This window comes from Dendropsophus ebraccatus, chromosome 1 (assembly GCF_027789765.1).
Source record: "Dendropsophus ebraccatus isolate aDenEbr1 chromosome 1, aDenEbr1.pat, whole genome shotgun sequence".
NCBI lineage: Eukaryota > Metazoa > Chordata > Amphibia > Anura > Hylidae > Dendropsophus > Dendropsophus ebraccatus.
Genome location: NC_091454.1, coordinates 48,629,693 through 48,653,066, shown reverse-complemented (window position 1 = coordinate 48,653,066; position 23,374 = coordinate 48,629,693). Strand labels below are relative to the sequence as shown.

Below are 23,374 nucleotides of genomic sequence, written 5' to 3'. Positions count from 1 at the left end.
ACTTTTCCTTTGTTCCTATTAATGGTAAACCTTCTTTTATATATCATACATAAACAGTCAAGTAAGGCTGATGGAATGTAATACGGCCCTAAGTCCTGGTAAGGCCTGTTATTAGCAGTGTGTGCAGACATCAGGTATTGCTGTATACTGTAGATCTTTCCAAAGTGGAAATATCAGCACCTGCTCAATAAATGTTCTTTTCCTTGTGTTATATAAAAGGGGTTATCCAGCGCCACAAAAACATAGCTTTTTTCTTCCAGAGACAACACGACTGTCACTTCAATGGAACTTAGTTACAAATCCCCACCCAAACTGGAGACAAGAGTGGGGCTGTCACTGGAGCAAAGTGGCCATGTTTTTGTAGCACTGGATAACCCCTTTAACATACTAGTTATGCTATAAAAACCTATGAGATTCATGCTGCTGTTTATAGCTCTCCTGTACTTAAATGCACATTAACTGATCACAGAGTCATTTGCTGTTGGGAACCTAAAAAAAAATCACTTAAAATCCTAGGGATGACACTAGAACATTGCATTACACCAGCATTAACCAATGGGTTGGCCTTTAAGCCACTGATATGATATTTTATTATCTGGTCCAAATCCCTTATCAACCCCCCCGATTCCTTCCCCCCCAAAGGCTGAGAGGGTGGCTATGCCAGTGCAATGGTACAGTTCCCTCAATTATACGGATGTTGATGTTACCAGGTACATTCCAAATTGCTTCCATTACTGCTTAATATATTACCCCTGCAGCAGTATGCCCAAACTTCTGTACTGGGCAGGTCTGTCCCATCTCTTGTTGGTGCCTCTTCCTAAAAGACTATGTGTGACCCAAACAGGCCCCTCCCTACATCCTCTTTTTTTCCTTTTTCTAGCCAGATAAAGACAATACATATTTATTATGGGGGCTTAGTGTCACATCGACTTGGCAGATGTAAAACCCATAGGATACAGGGTATTGCTGTTCCAGACATTCAACTTTACTATTTTGCTGCCCTCACATATTTTCCATTGGGGAGGGTTGAACGATCTGTCCTATCCCTTGCGGTTGATGACTTCCCCCCTCAGTGCCATTTTGATAAGTAAGCATGTGTTCACCCTCCATCTGAACTCCAATTACATTCTTCATTAGGCTAAACAGATGTGGGCTACACTTCTTTCCCAATACAAGAACCTAGCCTATCAGTAGACCCCATTATGGTATAATCCCTGAATTCCTAAAAATCCCTGACCAGACACTTGGTTTATACAGAATATTTTATTTGGGTCAAATAGCTACCAAAGCGGGCCTCAAGACCTTTTTCTTTTAGTGCTTAAAGAAGAGTCAATTTATAATGTTTTTATTTTCTTTTTTAAGGGTACTATAACTGTACCCTTCTATAATGTCAAATGGGAACAAGTTACAGGTGCAATGATAAGGATAACTGGGAAGACATTCTATCTATCCCTAAAAAGGTTTCCCCAAGATTCCCTAAGAGACTCTTATTGTAAATTCTTCACCAGGCTTCTAAAGTTTCACCTTTACCGATCATCTGTTAGTCAAGCAGGATAGGCAGATGGAAGTGGGTGATGGGACAGTAATGAAGAGGAGATGGGCTGACTAACCTTGGGCTGTTGCTGTGCTGGGGAATGCCCTCTGGGCACTAGAGCTTAGTTAGCCTGTTTACACCCCCATTTTTCTGCTGACAGGTTAGTTTTAAAAGTCATGATAAGTACGTATATGATCATACTCATGATCTGGAGAAAGGCACAGTACTCTCAGTGTATAAACTGTATAACAAACTTCAAATGTCAACTTTGTGGTAATAAACTATATTTTATTTTTTACGTAGGGGCAGAAAACTGGGTTCCAGTGAAGCATTAACCAAAAAAATATTAATATCATAAATATGTGTAAATATTTGAATCACATGTACAATCTCATAGAAAAGTATTTACACCTTATAAAAAGCTATTTATACATGAGATTTCCCTTTTATATGGATATAACAGTGAGTATTTTATGTCATACAGGATTCGGACAGGAGGCACCACCATGTTTAGGAGCACACAGTCTTGGGTACAGGGGCGTAATACCATATGCAATGTCAGATCCACCAGAAACATTTTTTCTTCACTTTCTTCGTTTTTTTCCGCACTTCCTGTTTTTCAGTAATGACAATTTCTGGTTCTGGTTTTGGAGCCGGAGTCAGGACAGGACTTGGTTCCTCTGTATCCAGTTTTTTCAGGATGTGCAGGAATCTTCCTTCCTGTTGTCTGAAGTCATATTCTACACTAGGAAGTAAATGAACAAAGCATATATTACATGTGCTAACAATCCACATGGCTCAGCATTTTTTGCTCACTGATGCAGACATTCATGTTCAGCTTGTCTTTCCTCATTTCTTATTAAAACCTGACATGTAAATGATTAAATACAATTAAAATGAACCCGGAAACTAATACTGTAGCAATACCTGCTTAGTCAGTTATAACTGGTTAATGGTATAATGCACAGCATTATCAGTAATACAGACACCTAAATACAGAATTCTAGCAGGACTTTACATTATTTTAATATGATCATAAATGTAAAGGTTCACACTCAAAATATGTGTTATATTATTGCATCTTTGACATAAAATGTTCCATTTATGGTTTTTGTATTCATTTTCAGTGCGATCCTATGAATAATTATTATATATATATTATATTTTCCACATGATTTATCACTAAAACTACAATTTACCCAAAAGGCCATGAGCTTATCAAGAATCAGTGAGGTTTTGCCTTCCTATGGCCCACTTCATGTGAGAGTGTACCCTTAGCTTCCAATTCAAATTACAGGACAGAACTGTATATATACAATGGTTATGCATAATATTAAAATCAGTGACTGGGAAAGTGAATTACATTGACTTGGCATGATGAGCTATGATGTCTTAAACCTATTAAGGGGTAAAATAAATTATTCTGATAGTTCTTAGCTTATGTATTGAAAGCAGAAAAAGGGTCAAGGATAAGGATTTTAGTGACTGTGATCAAGGCCAAATTTTTATGGCTCCATTTGGTAGATCTTGTGGCGTATCCCTATTTAGTAGTGGTTAGTATCTACCAAAAGTGGCCCAAGGACAAGGGCAACAGTTAAACCAGTAACAGGGTTATGGGTGTCTAAAGTTTATTGGTATGTGTGGTGCAAAATTACTGAAAAGTTAAAGCCAGGTGTCAGGACGGGACACACACATAACCAGACAGTGGGCCCTGATCTGAAACCACCCACTGTCCCTGCCTAATTGCCTCAGTCGACCCTAGGCGGTTGCGGACAACCACAATGACGTTCCCTACACTAGGTACGTGTAACACAAAACAGATGGACAGACAAACACAATGAAGCGAAGTGAACAAGCCAGGTCAAACCACATGGACAACGCAGTACAAAATCAGTAATACAAAGAGTAGTCACAGGTCAAGCGGAAAGTCAGAATAAAGGGTCGAGCAGTCAGAAGGATTTAGGACGGGGAACGCGGGAATAGACAAGGGAGAGCTGGGACTAGGAAATGAACCTAATAGCCAGCAATCAGTAAATGACCGCTGGCTCTTTAAGTACTAGACCAGGAGCCCGGACCAGAACATCATTGGTCCGGACTCCTGAGTCTTCATTAAGTACACCTGAAGCACTGCAGAGCGAGTGGCAGTGGCGTCTGCCACTCACTCTGAGTGCTAAACACCGCTCAGCTGAGCGACCGAGCGAGCGGAGCCCGCTGCGTCCCTGGTTACCAGGGACGCTGTCGGGTATCCGTGACGTCACTCGAGAGGACGTTGGGAGGCAGCGCTGCGGCCCGGAGGCTGAGGACGTAGCTGGATCCAGGTAAGTTCCTGACACCAGGTTTGATAGAAAAGTATCATGACACAGTGCATGGCCACAAAGTAGCATTCAAACACTATTTACATCTGTAGTGTGGCCTTCACAAATGTATAAGCCTCTACCCTAAAACAGCCCAGAAAAAATACTTGCTTTATATAGTACATATAATATATGACCTACTTTTCCTTGGATAAGACCAAACACAACTCTCATGTCAAAATCAGAAGACAGTCATATTTTTATGCTGTAAGGTCCCAATCCTCAAGTTAATTAAGAAAGTCGACATCACCGATTTCAATGTTACCTTTATTGCTAAAAATATCACTGTTCAAATACAATGGAATAAATTATATTTTGCAATGGTTGGTGACATGCAAGACTTTGAAAGGAGAATTGGCTGTCACTACAAACTTTAAAAGTAAGTCTTATATTACGTCCTTTAAAGGCCAATATACTGGGCTGATTAAAGGGTTAGTGTGGCACTCAGAAATTATTCACAGAATAACACACATTACAAAGTTATACAACTTTGTAATGCATGTTATGTCTGTGAATCGCCCCGTTCCCCGTGTCCCCCCACCCCCACCCGTGTACCCGGAAGTGTGGTGCATTACACATTACCTGATACCTGTGTCGAGGGCCGTCCGCCATCTTGTGGCAAACGTCATCTTCGGACGGACGGACGAGTCGCTGCTGCCCGTTCCCCCTCCGCTGCGTCACAACTGTGCTCAGCCGCGATTGGCTGAGCACAGTTATGCTTAGCCAATCGCGGCTGAGCATCGGATGACGCTGCAGAGGGCAGCCGGCATTCGGGACAGTCAGAGCTGTTCGCCGGCCGCCCGAAGAAGACGCCACTCGCTGAAGATCGGAGACGGGTGTCGGCACGTGACAGGTGAGTATAGCGCACCACACTTCCGGGTATACGGGTGGGGGTGGTGGGACACGGGGAAGGGGGCCATTCACAGACATAACATACATTACAAAGTTGTATAACTTTGTAATGTGTGTTAGTCTGTGAATAATTTTTTACCGCCGCACTACCCCATTAATTTCTTAATATTCATTTATATTAGTCGGAGGTCAGTTCTTCTAATAAAAAGCACAGAATTGCCTGCATTGATGTGAATGTAAGGAATCCCTAGGGAAACTTATCTAGTATGGCATTTATCATCCAGTCCAATGTAGGGGAAAAATAAATGAAAAGACAAATGTCTCATAGTTGGGGTCTATCGCAGTCTGTTACAAGACTGAGGGATTTTATGTACATTATTAAAGGAAATATTCACCTGTGCTTTATTTTACCATCAAAGGTACAGAAATAGCTGTAGAGCTGAGCCCTGCTCTGTACATGCTCCTGTTCTGCCTTCTGCCTATGTTCGTCCATTCCTTTTTTCATAATGAGCCTAAATTGCAGACTGAAATATTATTCTCAGCAGCATCCTTTATTCTGTAGTATTGGAATATCTAATATACCAATGGATTCTCTTTACACTACCTTAGGATTACTATACATATTTATCCCTGCATAGTTACATAGTTATAAGGACAATTCTGTCAATATATAGAAATTGTGCAATAAAAAAAAAAAAAAAGAAATAATCCTAAAAGACTTCTTGTCTTATGATACTTGAGAATAGTTTGCAGTAATGGATGGCGCTATAGTCAGCAGGACTACTACAAGAACGCTGTAAACAGTTATAGAGGCAGTGAGGAATGCTGCTTATTATTACAACTATGTATCTGCAAATTAGCTGGATTGAAACCCCCCCCATCCCCTCCTTGGTTGAACTTGATGGACATGTGTCTTTTTTCAACCGTATTAACTTTTCCCAAACTAATAACTTTGGAAAACAGTTCACAGAACGTATTTATTCAATTAATAACGTCAATTGTTGCAGATTGCAACACCGGCCATTATTAATTGAATATATACATTGGGGGAGATTTATCAAACATGGTGTAAAATAAAACTGTCTCAGTTGCCCCTAGCAACCAATCAGATTCCACACACAGATTCCTCACAGACTCTTTGGAAAATAAAAGGTGGAATCTGATTGGTTGTTTAATAAATCTCCCCCATTGCATTTAATTCTATGGAATCCTGCCCAGAGTGTATACACTCTGGCCGGGATTCCTTGGGTGTACACCGAAAACTCAACACAGTTCTATTCCAGAGCACTGGTCGCCCCTCTATAATGCGGCTCCACTAGAATCAGTGTTCCCAGCATCATAATGATCATAATGATGCTGGGATGTCTGCAAGTCCATAACGCAGTAGCATGCCCCATAGTTTCTATGGATTATAAGGCGAATAAGGAGTTAAGCTTGCTCTCTAGTGTAAACCAGATTTAAGTCTCTCCTGTGTGGCTGATCCACACATATATGAGTGCTACTGTTATATGGCGGCCATCCACTCAATTTCTACATTGTGTGAACAGATCCTTTCTGTGTTTTTAATCCACTCCTGGTTTTGGTTGCAATACTGACTGAAATATACGTAGTGTGAACCCAGCCTAAGAGAGTGAATAAATATAGTGGTAGAGCCCCTATTGTGATTAATAAAAGATCCCTGTTCTGTTTTCAGGTACTCCAGTGTATTCTATAAGCTGCTGCCTCCCATTGCCCCCCCTGCCTCCTGCCTGTAAGGGAGAAACCATAAGCAAGAGGCAGAGTAGACAGGTGAAGCTGAATCTCTTAGGAATTTATGTCAGAGGGCAATAGGGAATTGAGACAGCAGACAAACTAAAAAAAATGCTTATATATCCTAAATACTGCACCTTAGCAGCTGCTGCATGGATCTCACTACTTTCGCTGATAGTTTGCTCCAAATGTAAGCTTCCTTAAGGTTTCAGATAAATTGCTAAAGCAGTCATTTATTGATCGGCAAGCAATTATTTGTTGTCCTGAACGGTAGACATTTATGTAAAACCATAAATCGCTAAAAAACTCTAAACTCGCTAATTTCAATCATTTTTCTATAGTTTTATAAAGTAGCGTTGAAGTATACTCCCACTAATCCCTGCAAACACCCTAATGATGATTGTTTAGACGCAAATATTTGCAAAGAATTAATTATTTTTATTTCAGCACAAAAGATGTGATCAGCAACAAACGACTTCTCGTTAATCGTTTGATTGCTGCTGTGTTCACACCAATGATTATTGATTAACTTCGAACGATATAGTGATTTCTTGTATGATATTCATCCATGTAAGAGGGCCTTAACAGTATAGAGACCATTACATAAAACTAGGGAATTCCCAACCAGAGAAAGTGGTTGATCACCCTGCATCTCTGCAGGAGCTATAAGCAGTTGGCTTCGCAGTCAGTGTTGCAGCAGCACCAAATAGTTGCAGCTTGCATTACCTCAGAATGGTGCAGAGCCAACTGCTTCTGGTCCATTCCCCTGTTCTTATTATGGTGCATGTGCCAAATAGCTGATCAGTTGGGGGGTCTTCACATATAGTGTGAAGAATATAATATAGATGACCACAAAATAGGAATTTGTTTCTTAAAGGGAACCTGTCACACGGTGTGCAAGGGCAGAGCCCGCCCGACCCCCCGGTGGAGCCCTGGATACTTACTCCTTCCTTGAAGTCCCGCTCCTGGACCCGGTCCCAGGACGGAGATTTTGCTGAGCGCGCGCTGTATGCTAATTACCAGAGGTGAGACCGACGTCCTGGAGCAGTCATTTTCTATGGGCGTCGGTATCATCTCTGGTGAGCGTGTGCACGGCTTCCGACAGCGATATCTCTGTCCCGGGATCGGGTCCAGGAACGGGACTTCCAGGAAAAAGTAAGTATCCAGGGCTTCACCAGAGGGTCGGACGGGCTCTGCTCCGGCACACCGCGTGACAGGTTCCCTTTAATGGCATTCCAATATGCCAGTGATAACAAAAAGGAAAAAAAATCAAGCCTATACTTGGGTTTCCCAACTTTTTTTTTGCAGTGCAGAACACTTACCTAAGCAGAATTCTAAATTAGACACCAGATTAGACTAAAAAACAATCATTTACTTACATCTTCTGTATCCTGGTTCTCTTCTCTTCAGTACCCTGGCCTGCACACTTGTCCGGACACCAGCCAACATCAGTCCTGATAGCCTTCAGTGTCAGGATGTTGTATGCACGGCTCCACACAACGACTTGAGACCTGCCAGTGTCAGGATGTTGTACGCCCAGAACCACCAGTCGCTGCACAGGACCCATAATGGGGTCCCACTGAACCCTATTTGGGAAACACTATGCTTTGTAAATATGTTTATAAACCAGAAATAAATGCAACCTTTTAATACAAAGGCTTCCTCAGAGGATGTCTTATCAGTAAGCATATGGTGCATGACATGGTATATGTACATGAACAAGCTTGTGGGATATGTTCTGTACCTATAGCCAACTACACAATGAACTCTATAGACTGACCATAGGCCAAAATCATGCTATATACATTGATATGCTGCGGATTTAAAATCTTGAACCTTAGCTCAGTTTCTCAACATCATATGGATTTTTTCCTCTGCAGGTGTATGAGAATTATTTTTAAAACTTCATCATAATGACTGCTATGATAACTTCATGCAGAATATCTACAGTGTACAGGTGTATGCTACATGTGGCTGTACCATTAAAGTAACTGGTGTTGCTGGTGTTGTCTTTTCGTGAAACCCTGACCAGCTTGTTTGGAGCTGTTGAGAAATAATGCTCTATTGAAGGGAGAATATTTTATATGAGAATTATCTTATGTCTATTGGCTGCAATACTTATTTGCCTGATTCAAAGTAATTCTCACACATAAAAATCAGAACAGCTATCTGTTGAGGTTTTACCTTTTGCTACAACCAGGAAAAAGGCTCTAGCCTTAGGGTCCTATTCCACGGGCCGAGCAGGGCCCGATCAACGATGTAAACGAGCGGCGATCTGCTACATCACCGCTCATTTACTGGGCCTATTCCACGGCCCGATGAACGTTGAGCGAGGGCTGCAAGGACATCGTTACCGATGTCCTTGCAGCCCTTGCAGCATCATACATTACCTGTCCAGGCTTCTTCTCCACGCTGTTTTCCTCCCCGGGTCCCGCGCGCTCTATCTTCAGAATGGCCGGTCAGCTGACAGGCCACACTCAGCCAATCACAGGCCGCGGCGGTCCCGGCCTGTGATTGGATGAGCGCTTCATCAGCTAACCGGCCATTCTGAAGATAGAGTGCGCGGGACCCGGGGATGAAGACAGCGTGGAGAAGAAGCCTGGACAGGTAATGTACGCTGCTGCTGCTTGTCAAATTGACGGTCGCTAGCCGCGCAACGCTATTCAACCGTAGCGATGAGCGGTGGGGGAACTATGATTTTAGGTCTGGCCCTAAATGAACGATCAGCCGATGACACGATCATCGGCTGATCGTTCTCTCTATTTCACCAAACGATAATCGGCCGAATCGGGCCAAATGGGGCCAATCCGGCCGATTATCCTTACTGTGGAATAGGGCCCTTAGTCAAGCAATGTAATACAGAAGGCCACAATTATTTATAGTCTGAGAGCTCCATTGTTGCGTTGTGCTACCTTAGGCTGCGTTCACACTACATATATCTCAGCCAGTATATTTCAGTCAGTATTGCAACCAAAACCAGGAGTGGATTAAAAACACAGAAAGGATCTGTTCACACAATGTTGAAATTGAGTGCATGACCGCCATATAACGGTAAATAACTGCCATTATTTCAATATAACAGCCGTTGTTTTAAAATAACAGCAAATATTTGCTATTAAATGGCGGCCATCCACTCAATTTCAACATTGTGTGAACAGTGGCCGTGGTCCTTTTTTATTTTGAACCGCTGATTCCCACACACAGTGCTGGTCTACTACTGCCGGCCCCCTGTGTGACAAAACTCCCTTCCCTTTGTGACGTGGCTCCTTTAGAACCAATGGAGCCGTATCACAGAGAGGAGATCGTCACACTGGGGGCTAGCGGGCCCGCCTCCAGTGCTTCATGCCTGGCCGGTGCTTGGCAATAGATGGGTGCTCTGCACAGGAATCAGGCAGCGGTTCGAAAAAAAGGATCATGGAACCAGCATCCTGGCACCCGGTCTGTTCATATAGAAAACGAAAAAGCGATGTACATAGTGATACATTCAGTTTAAAAGGCCAGAATAAAGATCTTTTTAGACCTTGCAATCTTTGGCACTCGTTTTCATTGCCTTTAGAAGCCACAATAAATTGAGTGGCCAGGCCGCAGGAATGATCCCTGCATCATTTATGCGGCCCTGTTCAAATAGAGAGGTATGTGGCTCTTAGCGAAACATTTTGTACAAAAAGGTGCCATCAGCCAAGGATCGGGTGTATTCCCACTCCTCCGTTGATCACTGTCACTTTCACATGGCCCAGTTATCAACCGAAGCAGTTTTTCTAGCAATACTCCTGGATGATAATTGGCCCATGTAAAATGGAGCACTCTATGCCGTTAATAACAGTAGTACTCTATTGGTAATGGACATAGTAGTAAAATATAAAAAAAAAAAAGCAGTCAAGACTACAAGATAATATAAAAGCTTTTTTTTTTAATACTACCCATAGATTGTTTTTAATAGCACGTAATTAGAAGATATGCATGAATCAACCACCACCCAGAGTAATCTCTGGCATGCAGAGGGTTAATACTAGAACACAGGCAGCTCTTTATCCTCATTATAATTATCTCTAGTCTAATTACATAAGCTGCAGTGAGTGATCCTATGAGTTATTACTGGAGTGAATGTGGCTCTCGACGATATTTACAGTTCTTTTTTAGACTGCAATTTTGTTTGCAGAACATTTACAAGCACACAGACATTTTCCCGACTAGGCTTAATATAGGACCCATAACAGGCGCTCGTGCACTCTATTGAAATGTAACCTCACAGCGATTTCCTAGCGTAGCCGAGATTTGTAAACACTTCACATCCAGCCTCTACCATTGGCCAAAGCTGTTTCTGCTTCCTAATTATTTCCCTAACGTAGATAAAATAGCCTCGTCATTAAAGGAGAAAGCTTCAGACAGCCTATCACTGTGTGTATCGCCCTACATAAAGGGGAACAAATATCTGTCATGTAGTCTCACTCCATTATAACAAAAGGTTTTCATAATACATTATGTTCATTCTCATGTGTAAGCCTGACAGATAAAGAATTCACAAAGATAAGGAACATCAAACGCATTTCAGAGTACGGAAGAATAAACAAGATTATTGTGTCTGGGTAGCTCAGCAGGCAGCTATATGTATTAGTTTGTAGTTTAACAAATGTAGCTTTGCATGAACTGCATTTATATAATTTTATTCAGAATCTGGGATTATTTATTATCTGTCGCATGCTGTGTTGAGCAGCAAATTCACAGAAGCAGCAGAAAATCTGCAGAGTTTTTAATGTTTTAATCATTTTCAAGATCTTCATTGTAGCTTTATAGCTACTCAGATTTTTGGATTTTTTATAATAACTATTATGCTTAAAATAGAGCAGACGATACGTAGTTTTATATTACAGAGGTGGGGATCTGGCATATGCTGGTGTAACTTTAGAGAGTCTTGAGATCAAATTGGTTGTGATGAAGAGAATGGTAGGAAATGTATCAGGGGTCTTAGTTAAGGGAACTAATCAGTAAAAAAAATGTCTCTATTGCTAGGGAAAAGTGCTGATGCATCACCCAGTACACTTCCCAGACATGTTCCTATACCCTGCGTCCCTGCCTGGTATAATGTGAAACTCACGCATTGTATGTAAATCAGCCCCAACTAGTCCTATAAGTGGTGTCTCGCTCTCAGGTAGTCACTGTCTCCTGGGCTTTACAGCACTATAATCTCTCACTATAAACACTCCTCTGTGAGGTCATCCCCTGACCATGAACAACAATAAAAACACTTAAAACATGATAACTGTATCCTGCTTGCATCCAAGACAGGATTCTCCACATTAACCTTTAGCCCTATTGCACAACATACAGTAGATGATAAGACCTTGCACATGCTGGTATATTTTTCTTTACCAGCTTCTATTTTTTTTTCTTTTTTTTTTGTATGCATACCACATTATTTATTATGAAAAAGAACAACAAGTCCCAGCAGCACCAGAAAAAATAAATAGGTGGGTGCTAGTCTCACCGAACTGGACCCAAGCACGTCTTTCAATCCAAAAAAGCAATATGGAGGCAACACATCCAAAAACTTTGCTTTAATTCACACCAGTGCAACGTTTCGGCTGATAGTGTATTCTTTCTTAAGCAGTGTAGCCGGCTACACTATGAGCCAAAACGTTGCACTCTTGTGAATTAAAGCAAGGTTTTTTGGACGTGCTGCCTCCATATTGCTTTTTGCATTATTTATTATCCTCTTCTCATTTCAGTGAGTTATTTATGCTGTGCAATAGGGTTAAGGGTTAATGAGAAGTATCCAGTCTTGAATACAAGCAGGATACAGTCATCATGTTTTTATCTCGAATATTCTGCTCCTTTTACACTTTTTGTATAGGTAATTTTTTATGTACAACCTTGTATGCATAGAACGTTATATGACATCAACTGCCATCATGGCAATACCCCTGTAAAGTAGTCCATCAGTTATATGCCATGCCATATGCCATGCACCAATAGCAGTCTGCCTCCTTATGTCTCTATTTTCATACAAAGAGATTGATAAAAGTATAATGTAAATTGTGTGATCTGAGTAGCTCAGTGTTACCACACATGCCTATAGAAATATTGCTCTGAAATGAGAAAAGATGGAGAAATCTTTTTAGACATGGCATCTTTTCAAACAGGCATCTGGGCACCACAGTTGTGGATAAAACTTGAATTAGATGACATAAAGGCCACGTACAGATTTCTTGCAGGTTATCATTGTGGATTCCGCACTGAAAATTGGTAACAAAGTATAATACCATGTACATAAATGGGGGGTTTAGAGTACATAGCAGACTTGGCAAAATCCATGGTGTAAAACTCTAAAAGACATGTTGATATGTGGCAGATTAGTTGCAGAATTTTCTATGGCTGGAAATGTTTAATGCAGCAAGGTCAGCTCTTTTTACAAATCCCATTCAGATGTATGTAATGACATTTCAGATCACCAGAGCATAAAACTTCACACTTCTCTCTGATCTGCTTCAGTGATCATTCACTTTTACTGATATGGCTCTATTCACATCTTGTTATGTGAAGACAGTTGGCGTATGTGCTGAGAGGGCTTCTGGTACCTATGCACGCTGTAGCTGTGGATCTTCATTTACCTGATGGAAGCAATAAAATTCTTTCTTTTCTTAAGTATGGCAACCTTTGTTGTCTCTGTAGGATTTTTTGTGTGAAGTTTTGTTTTACTTTAGTTAGCCATATCAGATATATATATCTGATATGGCTAATATCTGATATATCTATATATATATATCAGATATTGAAAACTCTCGCACGTAATACATATATTGCAGCAAATATTTCAAATATAGAAAACACTGGCTGGACAAATGTCAGAAGTCTAGAACCCCGATGCATCTAGACATTTCTTCCTGGTGCCTACAGTGACTATGTGGTATAAGGACTCTGCATTCCTGTGGAACTTATCTCTTCCAGTAGCCATCAATCTGATCTCTGTGGCAGTTGTCATGGCTGGGTTGGCCAATCAGCAGTCCCGGTGTCCAGTTCCTTGGGTAATTCAGGAATAACACAAGGAAAGTGTCTTATTGTAATCTTTCATGGTTTACTGCTATTGGGTTTTGGTGTGGTCTCCTGCTTGCTGACTTCAATTATTTGGGTCCATGCTTTTCTGGCCAATAACCTGTATACCTGATCTGTATGCTGGTATTCACTTGCCTTCTGTATTTGTTTATCCATGTCCTCCTGGTTCAGATGCAGACTGAGTAACTACTTCCTGTCCTAGGCCCTTTTGATTCTGAAGATGCAACCTGGGTCAACCTGGCTTTCCAGCAGGCTCTGACGAATACCTTGCGAGTATCTTAGATCCTGGTAACCGGAGTGGTTTTCAGATATCGGTAATGCAGTGTCCCAGAACATGCAGACTACTACTCCTATTATGGCCATTTCTCTTGCTGTGTCAATGCCTGTTCTGGTAAGGGTTTGCACTGCAACTGCTGCTGGTTTTCCCCTAGTATTCTCTGGTAATGTGCATTCTCATGTGTATTCTCATGTATTCCTGTGTATTATTACAGTGTACAGTGGTATGCAAGGCTGTTGATCACGTGACCTGTAACCATGGTTCCTCCAATGGCTGACTAGCTCTGGCCAGGAGCAACCATGTGACCTCCCACTTCCTGCTGACAAGTCAGTTCAGCCCCTGCTTCCAAGCAAGGAGGTTGTGTGGTTCTATCCTCTCCCACAGAAGAGTGACTAGGTCTGCTGCTATATACCAGTCTTCGGCTGTATCTGCCTGCTCAAGTGACCGGATTCTTCTCTCTCATCTGGGTGTCATTCCGTTATCTCTCCTCATCGCTGCAAGGATTCACAGCAAGTATTATTCTCAAGCTAATCCACCCAGCAACGCTATTTCTCTCATACTCCTACTCCCATCATCCGGCACGTATTCTCACAGCCTATGCAGCACCACTCCTGCTTTATTTGTCAAAGCCTGCTATATACCCGGTTGCATCCGGAGAGACTGTTGCTACTAGTTACCTCATCTATAATAAAACCGCTGTTACTGAACCCTGGCATTGGTGTCCACTAACTGGTGCCCTGACTAAGTGCAGCGAAGAATCGCATGCCCATCATCACCCGCAGATTCCACAGACCGGCCCTACAGCTGTGCCGCCCTCAGGCCTATACCGTGACAAGTATAACCCCTGCAGCTGCCCCGGTCATTGCCCGCTCATAACACCAGCACTGCGGAAGTGGCCCCCAGGGGCCAGGGCATCGCATTTTTGGCGTCACGAACAGGATTGAACACGCCCCGCGGTGTGCAAGATTTACATTTTATTTGCAGAGACTGTGCCCGAATCATCATGGGTGTAATTGAAGTGCCCCAGGCCCTAAACTGTATCCAAGATGGCCGCTGCTTCCTCTTATTCCTTGCTACGCCATACTCTGGGCCAGAAGGGGTTAACAGCCATGCTGCCAAAGCGCGGGAATCGCCCGGCGCCATAGATTGTGCTGCTGCCTCCCCTGATTGGCTATCTCAGGCCGCTGATGTCACAGTTGCTGGGCAGATTGGGGAGTCGAGCTTTCTGCCTTCTCGCTCCTCCTCCTTCCTCCTCAAAGACACGCTGGAGCGTGACAAGATGGCGGCCCCTGAGAAACGTTTGCCTGCAGCTCCAGTGATACCGGAGCTGCCGGAGAGCAATCCTGCCTGCCTGCTAGCACCGCTCCCATCCTACAGCGACACCAGCTGGGGCGCTGCCCCGTCGGATGACGGAAGTCTTCGCCGGGCCTTCATCCCGGCCTCTGCTGATCAGACTGAGGGGACCATACCTGAGACCAGCATTCCTCCGGGACCCGGTCACCCCAGCCCCGCTGGTACTATTCCTGTGCCCGCAGCTGCCAGAGGGGCGCAGTTCCTCATCGGCCTCTCCCATCTCTCAGGCTATAAGGAAGAATCTCCAGATTCGCAGCTCACCCAGGCCGAAGAGGACTCCCCAGATGAGATGGACACTGCTCCAGTGTCCCTGGAGGGCACCCCGGATCCAGAGGAGGTCCAAAAGGCTGCCATTCTGCATGCCTGGCGTCGCCAGCTCCAAGCCCTCTGGGAGCATCATCGGGCAGAGGTCATGGCCGCTAACGGGGAAGCATCGGTTGCTATCTGGCAGCCGACTGATCCTCCACACCCTGGGCAAGAGTAAGCTTCTCTGAGAAGCTAGGCCGACATGGCCGTCCTAACTGTTCTCACTGTAACTGTTGTCTAACTGTTTAATTGTTCCAGTTCCTGCTATGCAACGTTTAAGGTTCGTGCCTGGTCCTCCTGACCAAGTTCCCTGTACTAACCAGCCATGAGCTGATGGACACTTACACTAACAAAAGGTTCTCTAGTGCCTGTCCCAGAGCCTTTTACATGGACGATGTTCTAATTGCCTAAAAGAGACTCTACCTAACAGAGACACTTAACCCCTTCCTTCCTAATGCACTTTCCTGTGATTGTGTGTTCCACACAGGGTATTATTGCACTTATTTCATTATTGCACTTATTGTACTATTGCATTCCAGTGTTATCAAAGTCTTTGTATTTCCTCCTCTGAGTAAGCACAAGGTTACATAGATTGCCTCAGAGTAGAGTGCCTCTTTTGTAAAACAGTATATTTTTCCAGTGTCTAAGTCAGATAGCTCCTCCTCTGAGTAAGAGAAGTCAGGTTACATATACCTCAGAGAAAGTCCAGTTTATGTAGGAGTGTATTTTCTCATCCAGTCTCAGTATTGTGTATTATTATCATATCTATAGCTGGAAAGATTTAGTTGAGCCAGTTCGTATGCAGATTTTTTCTCAGATTTTCATTCAGATTTCTCTCAGATTTTCATTCAGATTCATGTGAGCCAGTTCTCCTCAAGACCTCACAGTATTTGTTGTCTGTTGTGTTTCCCTTCCTTTTTGTTTCCAGTATTTGTTCACCTCTGTCTTGTCCCAACATAGTAGTTATCACACATAGTCATACCTAACCTTCACACTGGTCCATACATATCGCACCTTGGATACCCTTTCGTGTGTTTGGCCTGTGGAGTGCTTGTGTGTGTGATTGAGTGGTATGAAAGGGAGCTCCCCATGTATGTTTGCTTTTATTATTTTGTTCTTTTCTCTTCCAGGTATCCAAGACACTACTCAGACACGCCAAAGTAGTACACAGGTCTTCACAGTTCTCCTCCAGTAGGGTAACACATTTAACAGAAAACCTACTGTCTAACTGGCTGGAATATTGAGGGTCCCCCGCCAGCAGTTAAGTTGTCCTGGCTTACACGTCAGATGGTTCACGCACTAGCTACCTGGTCGCCAGAGTACGTTAGGCACCCCTAGGTGAAGTCCTGCCACTAGGGTTTCTCATTCTCTCTTCTCACCTGTGCCTTGGGCGTGGGAAACACACACCTCATCACACTCACTCTCATCATTCAATCCTGTTGTTTGATTGTCCAGTCTATTCATGTTTGCTGCCTTCTAGATTCGCCGAGGTCGGCTCAAATTTGCTAGGGAGGTATGCAGTGTCCCAGAACATGCAGACTACTACTCCTATTATGGCCATTTCTCTTGCTGTGTCAATGCCTGTTCTGGTAAGGGTTTGCACTGCAACTGCTGCTGGTTTTCCCCTAGTATTCTCTGGTAATGTGCATTCTCATGTGTATTCTCATGTATTCCTGTGTATTATTACAGTGTACAGTGGTATGCAAGGCTGTTGATCACGTGACCTGTAACCATGGTTCCTCCAATGGCTGACTAGCTCTGGCCAGGAGCAACCATGTGACCTCCCACTTCCTGCTGACAAGTCAGTTCAGCCCCTGCTTCCAAGCAAGGAGGTTGTGTGGTTCTATCCTCTCCCACAGAAGAGTGACTAGGTCTGCTGCTATATACCAGTCTTCGGCTGTATCTGCCTGCTCAAGTGACCGGATTCTTCTCTCTCATCTGGGTGTCATTCCGTTATCTCTCCTCATCGCTGCAAGGATTCACAGCAAGTATTATTCTCAAGCTAATCCACCCAGCAACGCTATTTCTCTCATACTCCTACTCCCATCATCCGGCACGTATTCTCACAGCCTATGCAGCACCACTCCTGCTTTATTTGTCAAAGCCTGCTATATACCCGGTTGCATCCGGAGAGACTGTTGCTACTAGTTACCTCATCTATAATAAAACCGCTGTTACTGAACCCTGGCATTGGTGTCCACTAACTGGTGCCCTGACTAAGTGCAGCGAAGAATCGCATGCCCATCATCACCCGCAGATTCCACAGACCGGCCCTACAGCTGTGCCGCCCTCAGGCCTATACCGTGACAAGTATAACCCCTGCAGCTGCCCCGGTCATTGCCCGCTCATCACACTAGCACTGCGGAAGTGGCCCCCAGGGGCCAGGGCATCGCAGTAACGTCTTCTAGGTTCATTCTGTTATCATTCATCCCAAGACCCTAGATATCATTAGATTTGAGTTGTTGTACATTGGTGTACATGGGAGTTATCTGGCTATTGAAAAAAATACAGTTGCCTGTAGTGCTTTAACATATTGACCAGATATCTTCAGTATCGTGTCCACCCTGATATACCATGATTTGACAGAACTGTCTATGCAGGCAATGCACATGCTGCAATCCAAAGAACTGTATATGCACTGACAAATGCAAAAAAATTAAGTTTCAGTATCTAAAAGCTATATTCTAAAAGAGAATTTATATAAGAAGCCCTAGCGTCTGCTGCACCCAGAGCACATCAGAATGGGTGGCACAGCCTGTGCTGCATCTATCGGAGTTATCTATTTTTGTAGACAAAGTAACTATGTGTAACAAAGCTGCGTGACTTGTGGTTCATCGGAAAAGACACCACAAGCCATAAAACAAAAGATATTTGTAAGCATCAGTGACTCTGTTAATGATTGAATTACAAGAGCTGCGAACAAGGAAGGGTGGTCACAACCTAGCTGGCATTACTGTGATAGGAATAATAATGTCACTAATTTGGCAGAATGCTAATTTGTTAGAACAGAAACAAGGCAGACTACATTGTAATTACAGTGAAAGGTCACCGTCTAGAACTCCGACTATCCCTGCTCCCATGGCAAAATTCTAATTAGCCTTCTGGTATTATCATAATTGTCTTACAATTGGTTCGCCTATAAACTTGTCTGCTGTATAGATGGTGACAGAGTATAGGAGTAGATGCAGTAACTCAACTGAGAGTTGTCACTAGTAGCAGTGGATTAAAACGAAGCCGATAGAATACGCAGACCGTCCAAGATGAATATACAGTATGTAAAATAACGATAAAACACATAATAGCGATCACATTGAATAATACACTACCTGTAAATAATACATGCCGTGCTCTGACAAGTGCTACAGTTGTTCAGGTCTTGTCCAGTTCGGTAGAAGATGCGTCTGTAAAATAAAGCCAAAAATGAAAATTAATGTTCAATATAATTATTAATTTTTTTGTGCATAAAAGTCACATGATCATGTAAGGGTCATGTTGGTCAGTATTAGGCTATATTCATACAGCCTGATCAATATTTTGCCCCAAAAGACGTTGTGTGAAGATATCCTTACACATAAGCTAATTCATATTTAAGTAAATAAGGCTGAATTGCGTGAAAAAGGAAAGAAGCAACCATTTTTACTTTCCTAGTTTTCCTTATAGTAAACTTATGGTAAGGATCCGTAACATGGTGCCCAAAGCAATGACATTGTCAGTAAGAAAACAATAGTGACATTAATGAACCCATTGCATCTAAAAATATAGCAAAAGGGACAGCACCCTTATCGCAGACAGGAGAGTGATGTATTCATGCCAAAATCTTGTGCATACAAAAATGTGATGTTTCAGGCCTATAGGCTTCAGAAAGGACCAAGCTGGATGTCACTGGTTTTCCAAGCACAAGATTTTGGCATGAAAAGGAAGGTGTTGTTTCTTCTGAATAGGATAAGGGGTTAACATAAAAACATGAATGAACAAACTACACAGTAGACTGGTTCATAGAGAGAATGAAACCTGCCTGCGAGGACTTACAATCTATATTACAGAGAATGGCCATTAGGAAAACTTCTTTGGGATCAGTTAATGTGTATGACAGCAGCCTGAAACATCACAATGAGCTTTAGTCTGACAGGCTTGTCACAGTTTGTTCACTGAATGCTTGGCAAATGTGTTGTAGGGAAAAATGTATCTAAAAAGTCATTGCAGCACTCCATCAAGATGTATATTAGCATGATGATTATTCATAAAAATGTTTACAAACTTTAAGAACTTTTTTCAGGCATGCTTAAAAAAAAGTCCTTTAGGAAAATAAAATGTCACCTTCTGGGCGATTTAAAGGAAAATAACACTTTAAAATACTTCTTGATGAAGTGTTGGGTAAAGTATATAGTAACAGTGCAGTGAACCAGGTACAGATGCGCTCAGCTGTGTGCCTCTATCTAGTGGTCTGAAAATCCATCTAGCCATCTGAAAAACAACTTCTGAAAACTTTTGACAACTCTCTACATAGTGATACTCATTTTTTTTTCTGACAAATAAGAAAGGCTACTGCGTGTGCTCAGGGACTCTTAGGCCCCGTTCCCACTGAGCAAAACTAGCGGAATTCCGCGGCGAAATTGTCCGCCACGGAATGCCATTAGCCTCCCGCTCATAATGGGAGTCTATGGGAGGCGCGCACTCCTGCCCTGTCCGCGTCTTCAGCGCAGACAGAGCAGGAGTGCGCATCTCCCATAGACTCCCATTATGAGCGGGAGGCTAACGGCATTCCGCGGCGGACAATTCCGCCGCAGAATTCCGCTAGTTTTGCTCAGTGGGAACGGGGCCTTATAGTGGTCATTCTATAGGGAGGGGAACACCAAGTTGGGAGCAACAGCTGTTGTGTGTGCCTCTGTTATCTATATATTGGTGTCACCTTTCACTGTATTCCTGTCTGTGTTGATAAGGAGGGCACTGCTGGCATCTGAACTGTGCAGAACAGGAAGTCTCAGCTTAGTTTTAGGCCCAGTGGGCAGAAAGGAAACTGCAAGATTACAGGATTATTTTAAAATACAGAATGTAAAATTGAAAATTTAAACAATAGATAATTTTCTGATAACACATTATTTGAAAAACTGTAACGTACCCTTCACTAAATGCTCTGGCTTTTTCCAAGTCTTGGATCACATTCAACAGGATCTTAATCTTCTCTTTGTTTGACTGTAAGGATTCCTCTACGGTATGTAGTTTACCTTGTAGAGAACAGAATTGCCCATGTGGTTTGTGTCCCGGATTTGTCAGTTTGCTGTCATTGCTTGCCCCTTTATGTATACCAGTCTTTGGCAGTCTAGACGTGCTTGCGTCTGTGCAACCAGTGGTCTCTGTAGTGTTTTTCCGTGATCCAGTTATGTCAGTTTCTTTAGCTCGTAATTCATCAACATTTGTAAATGATGTCAGCTCATGACTGTTATTAGGTTGAGGAGCAGAATCGTGAAGTTTTTCTAATTTGTCAGTCTGCTGGTGTTCTGAGTGGAAGCAGTATGATAGATTGCTGTTAAAAGATGGAGATAAAGTTAAAATTCTTTTACATTCAAGGTTTGTTTTTTTTGGTAACAACTCCTTTTGTTTTGCTTTGTCACATGTGTTGACCGGTTCCTCACATACATGTGAAGATTGTAGGATGTTTAAGCTGCTTTTTAAAGAACATTCAACAGGAACCTCAGAAGATTTATACATTTGTAGATCAGTAGCTGACTTTTCTGTCTCTTCTGATGCCACCTTGACAGGGTTTTCTAATACTTGGGTGGAGACATTGGCCTGTTCAAGCATTTCAACAAACCGAAGTCCTGAGCAGTCACTTATAGGTCCATTACTTTGTGCTTTAGATACAGTGTGTAATAGTGGAGATCTTCTAACCTGTTTTAAGCCCTCCTCAAATTGGTCGCTTAGCCTAAGATTAGATAGTTGTGTAGCTATGTCATCATCGGATAGTTCTCCATTAACCTGGGCACAGCTAGATTCTCGGGACAGTATGCCTTTAGACCTAGATGCTGTTGATTTTTTTGCCTTAAAGTTTGGAAACTGTTTCCTGAGACTAGGAGATGTCTGTATAGCAATATTTTGAAGTCCTTTCTGTGACTGAGGATAAGCAAGCAAACACATGGGTCTGGTGTGGGATTTCTCAGATTTTCCATTGACTAGTAAGATGTTATCACACGGCTTTGTTTCTGATCCCACAAAGTCTGGTGCCTCGTGGCTTGTGCTGTCCTCCTTGAATCTGACTTGCTGGGATTTGTTCTTACGGTGATTGGTTTGTTTTGTAGGATCGGAGGTGTCGAAACTTTTTCGTTTAAGGAGCACAGGGCGAACTTTCATTGTTTGTTGTTCCATTGAGTCGCAGGGTACGTCTGGTAGTGAACTCGCTTCTTTGCGACCCATCGCAGTAGGTCACTGAAGTTGGAAACTCTGTCCTGTGTTAATAACGTCCTTAGAATGATCATTGGAAGCGCCCATTGTTGAACTAATTTTCTTCTGTATTTCCAGACAAAGCCTTGTAATGATTTTGATTTTCTCATATAAACTACACTGATGTTATTTGTTTTCGCAGCATAAAAATGAATCCTCAGTTAAAGTATAGGTTTAGCTAATAATAGCTTTGTTTTCAGGTTTTTATGCAGATACTTTCTAAGGTGTGATGATTGTAAATCCCTTAGTAATGCTGATTTCTGTTTGTCTCTTTGCATTATTTGTTCTCAATTACATGACTGTGATATTGACTTATTTTCTACACATTCGTTGTAATCCTTTAGAATCACCATGTTTATTGAAAAATACACTTCATATGAATTTCTAAAATGTCTTCCTTGGGTCCAATCCCTTTGTATTAACACTTTGTTGAATGTTTACCATGATTAAAACCCATCCTTTGAGAGCATTCTGCACAGATGATATAATTCCTTTGCTAGAGTGATCTAAGTCACTAATAGTCATGTAGCAAAGGTAGAACTTTGTTGCTTCACAGTTCTATGTTTCATTAGGAAGATATGTCCTAAAATACAAAGTAGAACTTCATTATATCTTGTCCATTTAAAGGAAAAACATCGCTACAATGCATTACTACAAACTTTTTTTTCAGAAGGTTTTCATTAAGGTAGATCCACACATGTGCTCTGTAGGTTTTAAGCCAGGGGACCGAAAATAATGTAGAGTATCAAAGCCCAACTGTTATTGTTATTGTTAATGAACATTGAAAACAAATGTTTCGATTTTTTTTTTTTAAGACTATAATATATCTGAATTATTTATGACCCCTGCCCTCCCTGCATGGGCATATTAGTTAAATGGGCTAAAATGACCCAAAAGATATATTCCCTAGAATATGCAAAGTAGTCAAGCATGTCATCCTACTAAGTGACTGACAGCTCTTTACTTAGGTAAATGACACCTGGAACTTTTTCCACAAAACTATGGGGGACATGATGGGCAGGCAGGAGGGAGCTTGGGAAGCACAGCAAGGTGCCGGGAGGCATGGCCTCCTTCTGCACCGGGCGCAGGTTCGGCTGCCTGGCCGGACAGATTCGCTATTGGCCATGCGTCTCTTAGTGAATTTGGCCGGGGGAAAGGGGGGGGGGGCTAAGTTAAGAGCGGCATACAACTACGCCGGTCTTTATAAATCCCCCCTGTATGTTATTCTACTCAGCTCCTCCTGGTCTATAATATGAGTCATGCATACTAGACTGCATTTTCAGGATGTCAGGTTCCCTTTAAGCTCACCGTACAGTTATTAAGACTTACGAAAGGTAAATCAGTGAATAGTCAAAACAGAAATAAATTAGAAATCGGCTAGTTAAACAAAGTTACTGCTTAAATCCTACTGAACTGATTCATTCTTGTGAATTTCTGCTTTAGGAATTGGTGTTCATTTTC

The 23,374-nt window shown here is 42.4% G+C and overlaps 2 protein-coding genes across 2 annotated transcripts in view; one reads left to right on the top strand and one right to left on the bottom strand.

The window, feature by feature from the left end:
• The window catches only part of DOCK2 (dedicator of cytokinesis 2), a 478,101-nt gene that overhangs the window by 232,386 nt on the left and 222,341 nt on the right, over window positions 1-23,374 (top strand). The window lies entirely within an intron of this gene.
• On the bottom strand, window positions 1,839-22,458 carry INSYN2B (inhibitory synaptic factor family member 2B). The gene is made up of 3 exons (XM_069970493.1): window positions 20,595-22,458; window positions 18,802-18,876; window positions 1,839-2,279 (listed from the first exon to the last, which is right to left on the bottom strand). The coding sequence occupies exons 1-3, from the start codon at window positions 21,884-21,886 to the stop codon at window positions 2,093-2,095; spliced, it is 1,554 nt and encodes a 517-aa protein (XP_069826594.1). The 5' UTR covers window positions 21,887-22,458; the 3' UTR covers window positions 1,839-2,092.

Coding starts and splice junctions, on each gene's coding strand:
- INSYN2B (XM_069970493.1), bottom strand. CDS start 21,886: ATGGGTCGCAAAGAAGCGAGTTCACTACCAGACGTACCCTGCGACTCA. Junction 18,877..20,594: donor GCCAGAGCATTTAGTGAAGG/GTACGTTACAGT, acceptor TTTATTTTACAG/ACGCATCTTCTACCGAACTG. Junction 2,280..18,801: donor ACGGCATGTATTATTTACAG/GTAGTGTATTAT, acceptor TTTACTTCCTAG/TGTAGAATATGACTTCAGAC.